Source organism: Sus scrofa, chromosome 6 (assembly GCF_054392235.1).
Source record: "Sus scrofa isolate SSC_HxYL_T2T_F1_AM1 chromosome 6, Sscrofa_HxYL_maternal_Yorkshire_Landrace_v2.0, whole genome shotgun sequence".
In the NCBI taxonomy this organism is placed as follows: domain Eukaryota; kingdom Metazoa; phylum Chordata; class Mammalia; order Artiodactyla; family Suidae; genus Sus; species Sus scrofa.
In genome coordinates, this window is record NC_139388.1 from 159,845,269 (window position 1) to 159,858,762 (window position 13,494).

Sequence of the window (13,494 nt, forward strand, 5' to 3'; positions counted from 1 at the left end):
GGGGAAACGCCTCTCTGGAGTGCTGGGACAGAGGCTGGATCCCCAGCCTGTTGCACTGGATTAAGGATCTGGAGTTGCTGCAGCTGTGGCATAGGTCCCATCCTGGAATCCCATCCCTGGCCAGGGAACTTCCATATGCTGCAGGGTGGGGGGAAAAAAAAAAAGAAAGAAAAGAAAACATTATCTTTAAAAGACAAAAATTAAAAAAATTATTATGACAGAGCTTTCCATCAAAAAAAAAAAAGGAAAAGAGAAGAAAATGTTATTTTTAGAAAACAAAAACAAAAAATTTGTGATAGAGCTTTCCGTCATTCTCATTGCTTTCTGGAGTCACTGATAAGTTTTCTGTCTGTGCAAAGTCTAATAAGGCATTTCTGATCACTGGTGGTTTTGTTTACTCTGCCAAACTGTTTGCTCTCTGGGGACAGAAACTGACGGTAGCATTCCCTGTGCAGGTTCTTCATGGATCCATGAGCCTCAGTCAGATCTCCTGTCGCATAGAAAAAATGAAGACCTGTGGGACGTGGGCTTGGAGGATTCCAGTAAAGCTGTTTCTTCTCTGTGCTGCCCTGGGGTGTCTCAGTTTACCTGGCTCCAGGTAGGTGGCAGTAACAAGTGATCTCCTCATCAATAATAGGACAGGCAATATGAAGCCACATAATTCTGGCCCTCTCCTTGTCACATGCCTTTTGAATAACGAGCATCTCTTGATGCAATTTGCATGCATCTGATAAAATGATATCACCAACTCCTCAGGTTATTGTGGCACCCAGCGACTGACTTCAACAAAAGTTCCTATAGGACACTGACATGTTTAAATGTATTCTGTCATGCTGAGAAGAATAGGATACTTGTTCTGTATTCTGAACAAAGCCTCGGTGTGATTCTTTATGCAAATGATTTGTTATGTATGTAGAAAAAAAGCCAATTCATAGCAATGATATTAATATGAGAATGACCCACTTTACCTGTTCATCAGCCTAAACTCTTTGTTCTCAAGCTCTCTCTCGCTCTCTCTCTCTCTCTCTCTCTCTCTCTCTCTCTCTCTCTCACACACACACACACACACACACACAGGTATTCCAGATGTTCCTGGCAGTTAAGCTTACTGATATATTTCATCATTATTTTGGTATTGGTGTTAATCGGAGGCAAAAAGCTAAAGAAAATATCGGAGTTGAAAACTCAAAATTAATTTGAGTAAAAGTTCAAACTTGGGATCCAATGAAAGATGCACTAGTGACACAGCAATTGGGAAAAGCTGCTGCCATGAGAGGATGGTGCTATCATCTGTCCTAAGCTCCTAGTGGGAAGAAAGACTAGTTGAGGCTGTTTCTTACTCATTCCATAAAAGCTGGGTGAGCACTGCCTCTGATGGGAGGAGCATCTAGTACTCATTGTACCCATTGGGCTTTGCTGAGCCCTCCACCCCATTGGGCACCACCCCTGGACCAGGGAAATGAGTATTCCCTACCCACTGGGAACTCAATGACTAATTACAATTATCAAGAATCTCCACCTGGCCCTGAGAAGAACAAAGCTGCCAAGACTTTCCTTGTGCGTGCTCTGTGACCATTAGAATCCAAGGAAATGTGTCTGAAAGGAGGGTTTAAAGGGATCGTAGCAATCCTACCCGCACGTGGACCCCTGTGTGAGGCCCCTGGTCAGGCTCTGAGGATACAGAGGTGAATAGGACACAAGAGGTGCCTGTTCTCCTGGAGAAAAGCAACACGTGAGCACAGACTGTGTACTGTTGTAAGAGATGATACAGGAACGGGCAGGAAACAGGAGAGGAGGTGATCAGCTTTACCAGGGATGGTGTCTGGAAAGGCTTCCGGAAGAGACGATGGTCAAGCTGAATCTTTACATAGGAACTGGTGTTTGCCAAATGGCCAAAGGGTGAAGGGTATTCTGGCTGAGGAAGCAGCAGAGACAGGGACATGGAAATGAGAGAGCCTCGCTTGTTCCTGAAGCTGCATATCTAGGTCAAGATGGGGAACTTCCAGAGACAGGAGAGAGTAGAAGTAGGAATCAGATTGTGGGAGGAGCCGAGAGGGCACTGATACACCTGCTGAGGAGCTTGAACCTTATCCTCTAGGCAATGAGGAGACATTGAAGGGTTTTAAGCAAAGGATGGACACGGTCACTTTTATAATTAGGAATTTCACTCCGAGGTAGGGAGTGGAGGTGTCGGTGGGTGAGTGTAGACAACAGGTTGGGAAACCTTGCTTAATTCTCAATCCAATGTCAGGATATGGGTGTTATCCCTACTCATACGATGTGAAAGGGCATACGGGTCCTCAGAGAGGAGAAGAGATTCATTCACATTTTGTGAGGCTCAAACCCTTATCTGAATCAAGGTTAATGCTCTGGCCTCTACCCTGGATTCCCATGGGGCAGTGCTGAACATGGCATGCATTTGAATTTCATCCAAATGGATTGCAGAAGTGGAAGACTAGCCTTCACTTCTGCAACAGAAAACTGCTGAAACTCCCTTCGTGTAAGCTAAGTAAGATTTCCATTTTTAGTTGAGCTTTTGACCAAGTCAGATGAAATACCCATCTCATCATAAGACCTATGTTTGTTTATTGCCACTCTGTGCCAGGCACTTAGATATACTAGGTCCAGTCCTCACAGCTCTTTGAGGTTAAGTGCTATTGTTTATAGTTTACAGAGAGAGAAACTGAGATTTGGAGAGAAAATGTAACTATCCCAAGTCTCTTCATTTAATAATACATAACAGAATATGGATTCAAATCCAGTTTTTTTCCCCCCTGGTTCCAGAGCCCCTGTATGTCTCTGCATCTTTCCGCCTCTCTCTAATGCATTTTCCCCTCTCCATCTGCATTGTGGATCTGCCTTGCTAGATTCCTGGGCCATTTCTCTATCTCTGCCTTTGTTGCCTTGAGATGTTGCTTTAAATTTTACATCCACAACAGTGAATGGCAGAGAGAAGAGAAATTGAAAATCCGCTACCCAGAAGCTGCCCCTTCCAGCAAAGAGGAAGGATGCTATTTGCAAAGAGGATGCAGCTACCTAACAAATAGTGTGTAACAAGAAAGTTGTCGTGACAGGGCATTTCTACAGAAAGCCAAAATATATTGATGCACCCGGTCTCTCTAAGCGGATGGCTTGCAATTTACTGCTGACCTAATCCTGCTGTCCACAATGGATCCATCTTTATTTTGATCAGAGACTCCTGTTAGAAAGAGTGGGAGCCAGGGCCCCAGTGAAATATGTCCTTACGCTGGCAACAGCATTCCATGCAACTCAAGGAATGGCAGGTACATCCATGCCTGTCCTTACATAGCAGGATACGTGCCAAGGACTTGTGGAAGGGTGTTTGCTGTAGCATTATTTGCAGTGGCAAAATACTGAGAAAATATAAATGTCCTTCAAAAAGAAAAAGAATAAATCACATGCAATGTGTGTCTTAGAATGCAACATCTAGATGAAAGGAAGGAACAAGATCTCTTTATGTGACCACGCTGGATCCTTAATCCACTAAGCCACCCGGGAACTCCAAGATCTCTTTATGAATCAAAAGAGATAGGCCAGGAAAACAATGTAGATTGACAAAAGCAAGTTACAGAATACTATGTCCAGTATGAGTGAAGCACACAAAGGCAATGCTAACTAGTGTGTCTGTATGAAAGTATGTAAAACATTTAAAAGACTGGAAGGATATACACAAAATTCATGACAGTATCCTCTGAAGAAGAGGAGAGGAAGGAGTTCCCATCATGGCTCAGTGGAAAGGAATCTGTAGCATCCATCAGGACGCAGGTTCAATCCCTGGCTTTGCTCAGCGGGTTAAGGATCTGGCATTGCCGTGAGCCATGGTGTAGGTCACAGATGTGGCTCGGATCTGGCGTTTTTGTGGTTGTGGCTATGGTGTAAGGCTGGCGGCCACAGCTGCGATTTGACCCCTAGCCTGGGAACCTCCATATGCCCCAAAAAAGACAAAAAAAAAAAAGCAAAAAAACAAAGGAGAGGAAAATGGAACTGGAGCTGGTAAGAAAAACATAGATGTCAAATTTATAAGGTTATTTTTTACTTAAAAAAACTTGAAGGAAGTATTCCAAAATGTTAACGAACAATTGCCAGTCCTGAGTTGTGTGTATATGAGTATTTATTATTTTGTTTTCTGTACTTCCCTGGACATGTTTAGTTTTTCAACATTAAAAACATACCGAGGATTTTGAATGATAGAAGTCAAGTCACTTAGTTAGAACATCTATTGGGTTTATTTCTGTAAATTCACAGCATGAAGGCACATATCATAATAACCATACACAGAGGCCCGACCGCCCCTGTTCTCTGTCGGGTCCGTTTTAGTCCCAGGAATTAAAGATGCGATTTAATGCTAGCCTTGCTTCCAGATTTGCATTTTACAGTACTAATAAACCACACACATCTTAGCCAATGTAATTTACAAACATACTATTTATTCAGCTGATGACTTCATTATATTGCCACCTAATGAAAATTGGGTGCAAAAATGAGAGATCTGGTGGTTATAACTACTTTTTACCAAGTTCCTTCTACAAGCGACCATCTTGCCCATTAACAGGCTCTCCAATCTTGGAGAAGAAAATAATTGCAACCCTTAATATAGCGTGTGTGCACATTACTTATCTACTCAGTCTGCCGGTGCATTGGGTGGGTAGTTGCTAAGAACACAATGTAACAGTTTTTTAGTGGAAGCAAGAAGAGGATACCCTGCAGAGCTGTCAAATACATACTCAGGAGAAGCCAAATCACAGACAGTATTGTTTTGTCAAACCTGGGCAAATGAGTAGATAAGAGCACATTCTGACGCCCCCCTACCAGTGTGCAGCATCCCCCCTCAAGTAACTACTTTAAAGTATCCACCGGTGGTTTCCAGTAGAGTCTCTGACCTTTTGTTAAAGATCCAACTTTACTAGGCAATTGATTTTTGCTGGTCTCTGGGGTGGTCCTGGAGATGGATTTCACTGTAGTTAATATTATCCTCTTTTTAGGACTCTTGCCAAGTGAGAATGTATTGGTAATGACCTTGTCTGGAGTGAGGTAGTATATATGGGAGACGATGGAAACAATGTGCCCGCTCTCCCTAATGACTCAATCTTGGACACAAAGATGCAGGAGTTCCTGCAAGGAGATGGGGGACTGGAGGCTGTCCTGGTTCCCTGCCAGGCAGCATGGCACAATGGACACGATACAGACACTAAAGTCGAAGAGACCCCGGCTCACCAAATACCAGCTGCATGACTGTTGGTCATTTGCCTCGTCTGTCCAGGTGGCATTGCTCCATCGCTGTCTTCTAGCATTGCTGGCAGGATCAGATGAGATGGCAGGAGTTAAACATCTCACACAGGGTCTGACACGCCCTGGGCACTCAACAAATCGTCATTCTCTTTCTCTTTTCTTCTCCCTTTTTAGCCTTTAAAAGAAACACAAATTACAAAGACCCTTACAGCTATACTCTCAGATGGAAGAAAAATAGAAATTATAATATGCCATCATATTACACATGGGGTAACCAGAGGCATAGGCAGATTCAATAACATGCCCATTTAGTCCCTCTTTTATTCAATGTCCCGCGAGTGCCAGGAACTCAACAAAAATTGTTGCCCTATCTTGTAGACAGAATTCAGGTCTCACGTTGCTGGATTGCTGTTGTGCTATCATCTGCTCGCCCATCCCCCTGCACTGGCCTCACCCCATCTCCCACTTACCTCTAAATATTCCTGGCCCTGGCCTGGCAGGCGCCAGGCACTCCTGGTCTGCTGGTGGTGCTGATGTTCCCCAGGGGCTTATCCTTGGCCAGCCCCCCTCAAGACCAATCCTATCCTCTCCCATAGCTTTTCACAATCAGATGTGTATCTCCCGTTCGTATCTCTCTCCTGTAGTTCCCAAACCACCTAGGAACTATTTATTGAATGTCTTTGCAGAAGTGTTCCACAGGCACCTGGAACTCAACATGCCCCAACTACATCTTCCTGGACAAGTTTCTTCGCTCCTGTGTCCCCCACTCACCCACACACTCAAACTAGAAACCAGCAACAACCTAACTCCTTTCCTCTCTCTAAGCCACACCCCATCCAATTACTCATCACTGTCTACCCATTCCACCTGAGAAAGGTCTCGTAAGCCTGTTTTCCCCATTCTCTTGCCCCTAAACACTGCAGTAGCTCAGGCTCACATCACTCATTGGTACTGAAACTGACAGCACTTAGGACTTGAACCCAACCAGAACCCAGACTGGGACTTTAACCCACAGGTCAGGACTTGAACTCAGCCAAAACCCAGACTGGAACTTGAACCCACGGTTTTTAAAATGAGAATCACTCAGCCAATGTCTGAACTTACTGAGGCTTAGGTTCTTGGTGCCTTATCAGAGAAGGAATTCAGTGAGAGACAAAATGATAGGCAACAAATAGATTTATTAAGATGCTTGTGGAGTTCCCATCATGGCTTGGTGGTTAAAAAACCCAACTAGTAACCATGAGGTTGGGGGTTCGATCCCTGGCCATGCTCAGTGGGTTAAGGATCTGGCGTTGCCATGAGCTGTGGTGTAGGTTGTAGACACGGCTTGGATCTGGTGTTGCTGTGGCTGTGGCATAAGCCAGCAGCAACAGTTCTGATTCGACCCCTAGCCTGGGAACCTCCATATGCCATGGGTGTGGCCCTAAAAAAAGAAAAAAGACATACACACACAAAAAGATGCTTGTGAAGATGCAGGCAGGCAGGCAAAAAGGCTCTGCCCCGAGGATTAGGTGGGGCTACAGTTTTATAATCCAGGGGAAATAGGGATGGGAAAAGACTGCCTCTTCCTCTTTCTTGAGTAGTAGCTCCTCCTTGGTATCTGGTAAGAGAGTATTTGACCCTATAAGGTCAGACTAGGACTGTCATGGTGCTTATTCAAATCAGCAGATGGGTGGTTCTTAAACTCCTGCCCGTGATCTGAACCTGAATGCAGGCCTTACCCCATCTCCCACCCAATAACCTGAAGCATATTTCATGCCTCCACTAGTCAAGCAAGCCTGCCTCATTCTGATGGCCCTTCTGAGCAATCACTAGCCCACAGTGATCTCCCAAAGCTCCCCAGGCCCCCCTCTCCATCCATGGTCCCCCACTGGGACCCCCACAACCACCCATGTAACCATCCTACTCCATCCCTATCAGTACCACAGCATGAGTCTCCTACCTGCCTTTCCTGCCCTGGGTTCTCCCCACCTCCATCCAGCCTTCACTTTGCAGCCACAGTGGTCCTGCTTAAAACCCTGGCCTACTAGATAAAGTCCAGAAGAACATAAGGCATGTTTCTCTTTTCCTATCCAAGGACAAACTTTTGAGTTCCAGAAGGCAAAACCTGTGTCTTGTATTTCTCTGTATTCTCTGTAGCACAGTATTCTGAATGCGGTGTGTTCTCCGAAAAAGTTTCATAGACTCATAATGTGAAAGGACACTTTAAATACAACCTGCTTCAAACCGCTCATTTTCCAGAGGATAAAGCAGAAACCCCGAGATGTCGAGGGTATTGCTTGAGGTCATACGTCTAGCTGTGGTTGTAATCCCTGCATATCTAAAGCACTTTACCGTTTATAAAGTATTTTCACACATATTTTCTTACTTAATCCTAGACATAGCCTTATGAGGTAGATAGGATCTTCTCATCCTAGGTAAGAAAAGTGAAGCTCACCCAAGCTGAGACACCAGACCACACTACCCAGCTGCTGATGGACTGTCTTCTGATCAAAGTTCAGTACTCTTTTGACCATAGAAAACCATAATGTCAGGCACTTGCTGGGTGTTCAGTAGATATTTGTTGGATGAATTAACCCACATTTGAATGATAAACCAATAGCCTTGCATAAGTGAGCAAATATGTTATTTATTGAATGGGCAGATTGGTGGTTGGATGTATGCCTGATTCCCTTCTAACACTTGACTCTCTTCTCTATGATGACCTTTTAGAGGTGAGAGGCCACACTCTCTTGAGTCAAATGCAGTCAACGAGAGCCTTGGCAAGAGTAGACAGACGCGGAGTGTGGATGTCACCTTGACGCCTATTGATTGTGAACTGTCCAGCTGGTCCTCCTGGACCACGTGTGATCCCTGTCAGAAGAAAAGGGTAGGTACGCAGGACCTGGGAGACCTCTGGGCTTCCAGGAGCCCTCATCTTCAGCAAGATTGGCTTCGACACTACTGACAGTGCCTAGATCATACCAGGACCTTGATAAATGTTGGCTGATTTAGCTAATGGATTCTATTCCTCTGTGCTTCCAAAGAGCAATCAGACTCTTTCTTTGAGGCTTGTCTGTCCTGGCTCCCTTTAGTAGCTTCCTATTTGGGCTTCTTGCTTCCAGCCTTTTTCTTTTAATCCATCTTTCATGGTGCAACCAGGGAAGCTCTTGAAAACAGACGTGTGGTTGGTCTTTCCCCAACTTGAAATCATTTAGTCAATGCATAATCCTTAGGATCAAGTCTAGAGTCCTGGTATTCAAGGCCCCCCATGCCCCAGACCTGGCCAACATCTCCACAGAACGTCCCACACTCATGTATTTCTCTATTTCACACTCTTGCTCTGCCTTTATTCATGCTTCTTTCTCATGCTGGAGTAACCTTCCCACCTCTTTCACCAGCTAACACCTACTCATAATCTGAAACTTTGTTGAGAGGCCCTTTTGAGAACGTTGCCCTGACTTCTCACTTGTCCTTAGGTAGACACCCTTTTATGAACTGCAATTATTCCTTACTCCTCCTGTATCCTAGCATTCATCACTTGCTTTCCTTTTATTACGTGTCTTTCCATTAAACTGTGAGTGCTTCAAAACTTATTCAGGAGTGCCCATTGTGGCTCAGTGATTAACCCAAGTGGTATCCCTAAGGACATGGGTTCGATCCCTGGCCTCTCTCAGTGGGTTAAGGACCCGGCGTTACTGGTAGCTGCAGTGTAGGTTACAGATGAGGCTTGGATCTGGTGTGGCTATGGCTGTGGCTGTGGTGTAGGCCAGCAGCTGCAGCTCTAATTTGACCCCTAGCCTGGGAACTTCCATATACCACAGGAGTAGCCCTAAAAAGGAAAAAAAAAAAGTTTTAAATGGTGATATCTCACCTGAAAAGAATAATATAATAAAAAATGATGGTAATGTATGTGAGTACACCCCACTGGACTTTTGCAGTGCCCAACCTTTGCCACTGTATGAGGTGCTCTTGAGTAGACAGTGACCCAACTATTTTAATCTCTAAAATTGGCACAATAAGAGTTCCTGCTGTGGCTCAGCAGAAATGAACCCGACTAGTATCCCTGAGGATGCAGGTTTGATCTCTGGCCTTGCTCAGTGGGTTAAGGATCCAGTGTTGCCATGAGCTGTGGTGTAGACCAGTGGCTCTGATTTGACCCCTAGCCTGGGAAGCTCCATATGCTGCAGGTGCAGCCCTAAAAAGATGAAAAAACAAAACAAAACAAAACAAAAAAACGAACAACAAAAAAAAAAACCACCTTTTCTTCAAGTCTGTTTCTTTAGTGTATAGGCCAATGCCTGGCTTATAAGGGGAGGGGTGCTCCATAAATATATGCTGTTTGGTCTCATTATATTTCCTGACATCTAAGGAAGGGAGGATAATGGTTGCACCTCTGTTAGGCAGGTGGGTAAAGAGAAACCCAGAGCAGGTACGTGATTCCTCAGGGTCATCTAATAGCAAATGCAGACCTTGAACTCAGGCCCCTGGCTTCTTGTCTAGCATTCTCCCAAACAAAATACGCAATCTCTGCAGTATTTGTTCTTCGTGCTCCCTTGTCATGAGAAGGCTGACCCAGGATCCAGCGCTACGAACGGCTGAACAGTTTTAAGTGTCATAAAAAGAGAATGGTTCCCATTTCTCCAGCTCCTTGGGAAACCAAACCAACCATGGGCTAGGTACTCTAAAGAGGCAATGGAAGTAGGCCCAGAACAATTATGTGCTTAATGCTTAATTGGATCAACGCTGGAGAGCCAAGCAGGACCATTCAGTCCCCAAGCAGGATTTATTGCTGACGTTATCAACATTGATCCAGTTATCTGGGTAACTGCTTCATCTGCACCATAAACCAGGAAGACTCAGCATGGGTTATCTGTCCATCCACCCACTCACCCAGCTGGACCCACTCAGACTTTGCTGCATTCTTTCCCTCAGTGGGCATCACTGCCGTCTGCAGGGTCAGTGGCTGGGAGTTTGTCAACCTTTCCACTGAAATTGGGAGACGTCTTCCTCCCATTATCTCCACACTCCTCTAACCCATCTTGTCTCTGGTGCCTGGGACCACTTGTCTAGCGTCTTCTTTGCAGACCGTATCCCTGTCCTGCCAGCCTCTGCTTTCCAGGAAGAAAGACTCTCAGTAAATGCAAAGGAGCATGAGTGGATGTTTGTCTGTTTCTATTCTAGATTTCCAGATACCATGCAAGTAATAGCTGTGGCTGGTTAACATGTCAATCTGCAAAGGTGCCACTATCGTGGTTTGCCCCCTGAGGGGGGGCACCAAACTAGCATTTGGAAGCCACCCAAGTCTGATCACTTCCTTCCTTTGCAGTGGTTTCTCTTTGCCCCATAATGAACTAAGAAATCCAGTCTTAGGCACAAGAAGCCCTGCCTTACCAGCTGTGAGCTATATATCCCCCCATTCTCTCTCCTTCACTTTTGTGTGTGTGTGTGTGTGTGTGTGTGTGTGTTTTAGGGCCACACCCTCGGCGTATGGAGGTTCCCAGGCTAGGGGTCCAATTGGAACTACAGCTGCCAGCCTAGCCATAGGCACAGCAACACGGGATCCAAGCCGTGTCTGTGACCTACCCCATAGCTCAGGGCAGTGCTGGATCCTGACCACTGAGCGAGGCCAGGGATTAAACCCGCAACCTCATGGTTCCTAGTAGGATTCATTTCCACTGCGCCACATGGGAACTCCTCTCTGTCACTCTTTATTCCACCTGTGATGAATTTCTTTTTCTTTCCTGGAGCAAGGCACACACTCTCTAGATGCTTGGCTTTGGCACAACAATTCCCTCCCTGCGGATTTCCCTTCTCTCCCCTCCTCACACCAGCTCTCCATGTTTGCCTGATATTTCTCCTCATCCGTAGGGGCTCAGTTGAGATGTCACTGCCCTTTCTTCTAAGTCTGCACTGGGTTTCCCTCTGAGTTGATGAAGCACTTTGTCCTTCCCCTGTCCCAGTACCCCTCACACTGTGTTGTCACTGCCTGGTGTTTACCAGCATCACCACTGCCACCATCTGCCACCCCGCTGTGAGCAGCCGAGAGGCTGTGATTATGCTCCAGCACAGACAAGGATAAAGAACACTACCTTCTTCAGCACTGGGTGGCTCAATCAATATTTTGGAAATGCAATCAATATTTCTGGAATAAACATAAAGGTAGAAATAGAGAAATAGTGGCTGCTAAAAATTATTCACAATTAAAAAGAAAGATAAGCACAAGAAAACGAGTACTTAACTGTATACCAGACCACATAATGAGACCACACATATAATTGAAACTCCATAACTGTACATTTAGGTAGTTTACTATCCTCATTTTATAGATTCGTAAATTGAAATCACAGTGCCTGAGGAATTTACTCAATATCACATAACTAGAAAGTGCTAGAGTCAAGTGTGGCTCCAAAGTGCATGCTTTTGCATTATAAGCTACTTAGTATGTGAGAATACTTTTTTTTCTTTTTAGAGCTATACCCGCAGCATATCGAAGTTCCCCGGGGCCAGGGGTGGAATCAGAGCTGCAGCTGCTGGCCTACACCACAGCCACATCAATGCCAGATCCGAGACACATCTGCAACCTATGCTGCAGCTTACCAGCACTGCCAGATCCTTAACCCACTGAGCAAGGCCAAGGATTGAACCTGCATCCTCACAGGGACCACAAGGGGAACTCTGTAAATGATAATACTTGAATCAACACATTGGAGTAATCAAGCTGAGAGACTGTGGTTTTGGGTTATTGAACTAGCTACATCAACTCATTTACTACCTTAGGACTCCAAAGCCCATGATTTCCCCACATTCTGTGCATCTTTACTGATCACTGTGGATGCAGAGATCGAAGATAAAGTCCCTGGCCTCAGAGAGCTCTCAGTCTAGTTGAAATAGGCAAACAGGCAATTGCAATATAGATCCTTAAGTGTCTCCCTCAGCTCCCCACGTGCGTGAGGCTCTGCTCCTGGCTCACCTTGCTCCTCTCTGTTGCAGTACAGACATGCCTCCTTGCTCCGGCCCTCTCAGTTCCATGGGGAACCGTGCAACTTCTCTGACAAGGAAGTTGAAGACTGTGTTTCCAACAGACCATGCCGAAGTCAAGTGCGATGTGAAGGCTTTGTGTGTGCGCAGACAGGTATGAAGGGAGTGGGAAGGAAAAGCTGTCAAGTGATGTTGGTGACCCATGATGATGGAAGACTGGCCATTGCCTAGAGCTCAAGATCAGGGTCAAGAGCCAGGCTAGGAGGACTCCTTGTCCTCCTTGACCTTTGTTTGCATGTATTATTTCATTAAAAAAAAAAAACCAATAGAGTAGATGTTAATAGTATCTCCATTTTACAAATTGAGAAATTGAGACTTGGAGAAGTTATCTGCCTAAGATTATACAGCGGGTAAGTAGAGGAGCTACAGTTCAGAATTTGAGGGTTCCCATTACATTCACTGACATTAAGGACACCAAAGTACACGTACTAGAACCAGAAATCCCGAGTCACATCTTATTCTGATTTGATATGTAAGATCTTTGCAGACTTTGAGCTCTGCTGGTTTTCTTGCAGGTTTGGGGCTAAATACAATGTAGCAAAGCCTACAACAGTTAAATATAGTATGTATTCATTTATCTCTGAAATGTCTTGGGTGAGATAGTCTCTGTCTTGTGCATTTCTGTATCACCAGATTCAGCATAACCCGTTAATTCAGTAAAACTTTTTTTTTTTTTTTTTTTGCTATTACAGCCGCACCTGCAGCATATGGAAGTTCACAGGCTAGGGGTCGAATCAGAGCTGCAGCTGCCAGCCTATGCCACAGCCACAGCAACGCCAGATACTTAACCCACTGAGCAAGACCAAGGAGCTAACCCACATCCTCATGGAAACTCATTCGTAACCCGCTGAGCCACAATGGGAACTCCAGGTAAAATTTTTTTGATTAAAGGAAAGAATAAAAGGACAGCTGGATGGGCAGACAGAGGGAAGGAAGGTGCACACAAATGAATAATCAATCACCAGCTGCAAAACTAAGTAAACACTTGTCTTTTCAACTCATTCTCCAGCTAATTTAGGCAAACATGTATGCCTCTCTGTTTCTCCAAGGCTCTAGCAAAAATAAGAGTATTTTGATCTAAATTATCTAGATGGGAGTTGCAACTCTCTACATTCACTGTAACCATGTGGATTGGGCTTCGGGATCTTTCCAGAAAGAATTAGGGATTCTAAGAGTAATTTCTAGGGCTTATTGCAAATGCAAAACTCCATGCAATAAATCTGA

The 13,494-nt window shown here is 44.9% G+C and overlaps 1 protein-coding gene across 1 annotated transcript in view; it reads left to right on the forward strand.

The window, feature by feature from the left end:
- The first annotated feature begins 371 nt into the window (after nt 1-371).
- C8B (complement C8 beta chain) overlaps nt 372-13,494 on the forward strand; it is a 41,068-nt gene continuing 27,945 nt past the window's right edge. The window contains 3 exon segments of the mRNA NM_001097451.2: nt 372-598; nt 7,963-8,119; nt 12,223-12,364. Of these exon segments, the coding sequence (NP_001090920.2) occupies nt 507-598; nt 7,963-8,119; nt 12,223-12,364 (391 nt within the window). The 5' untranslated portion in view covers nt 372-506.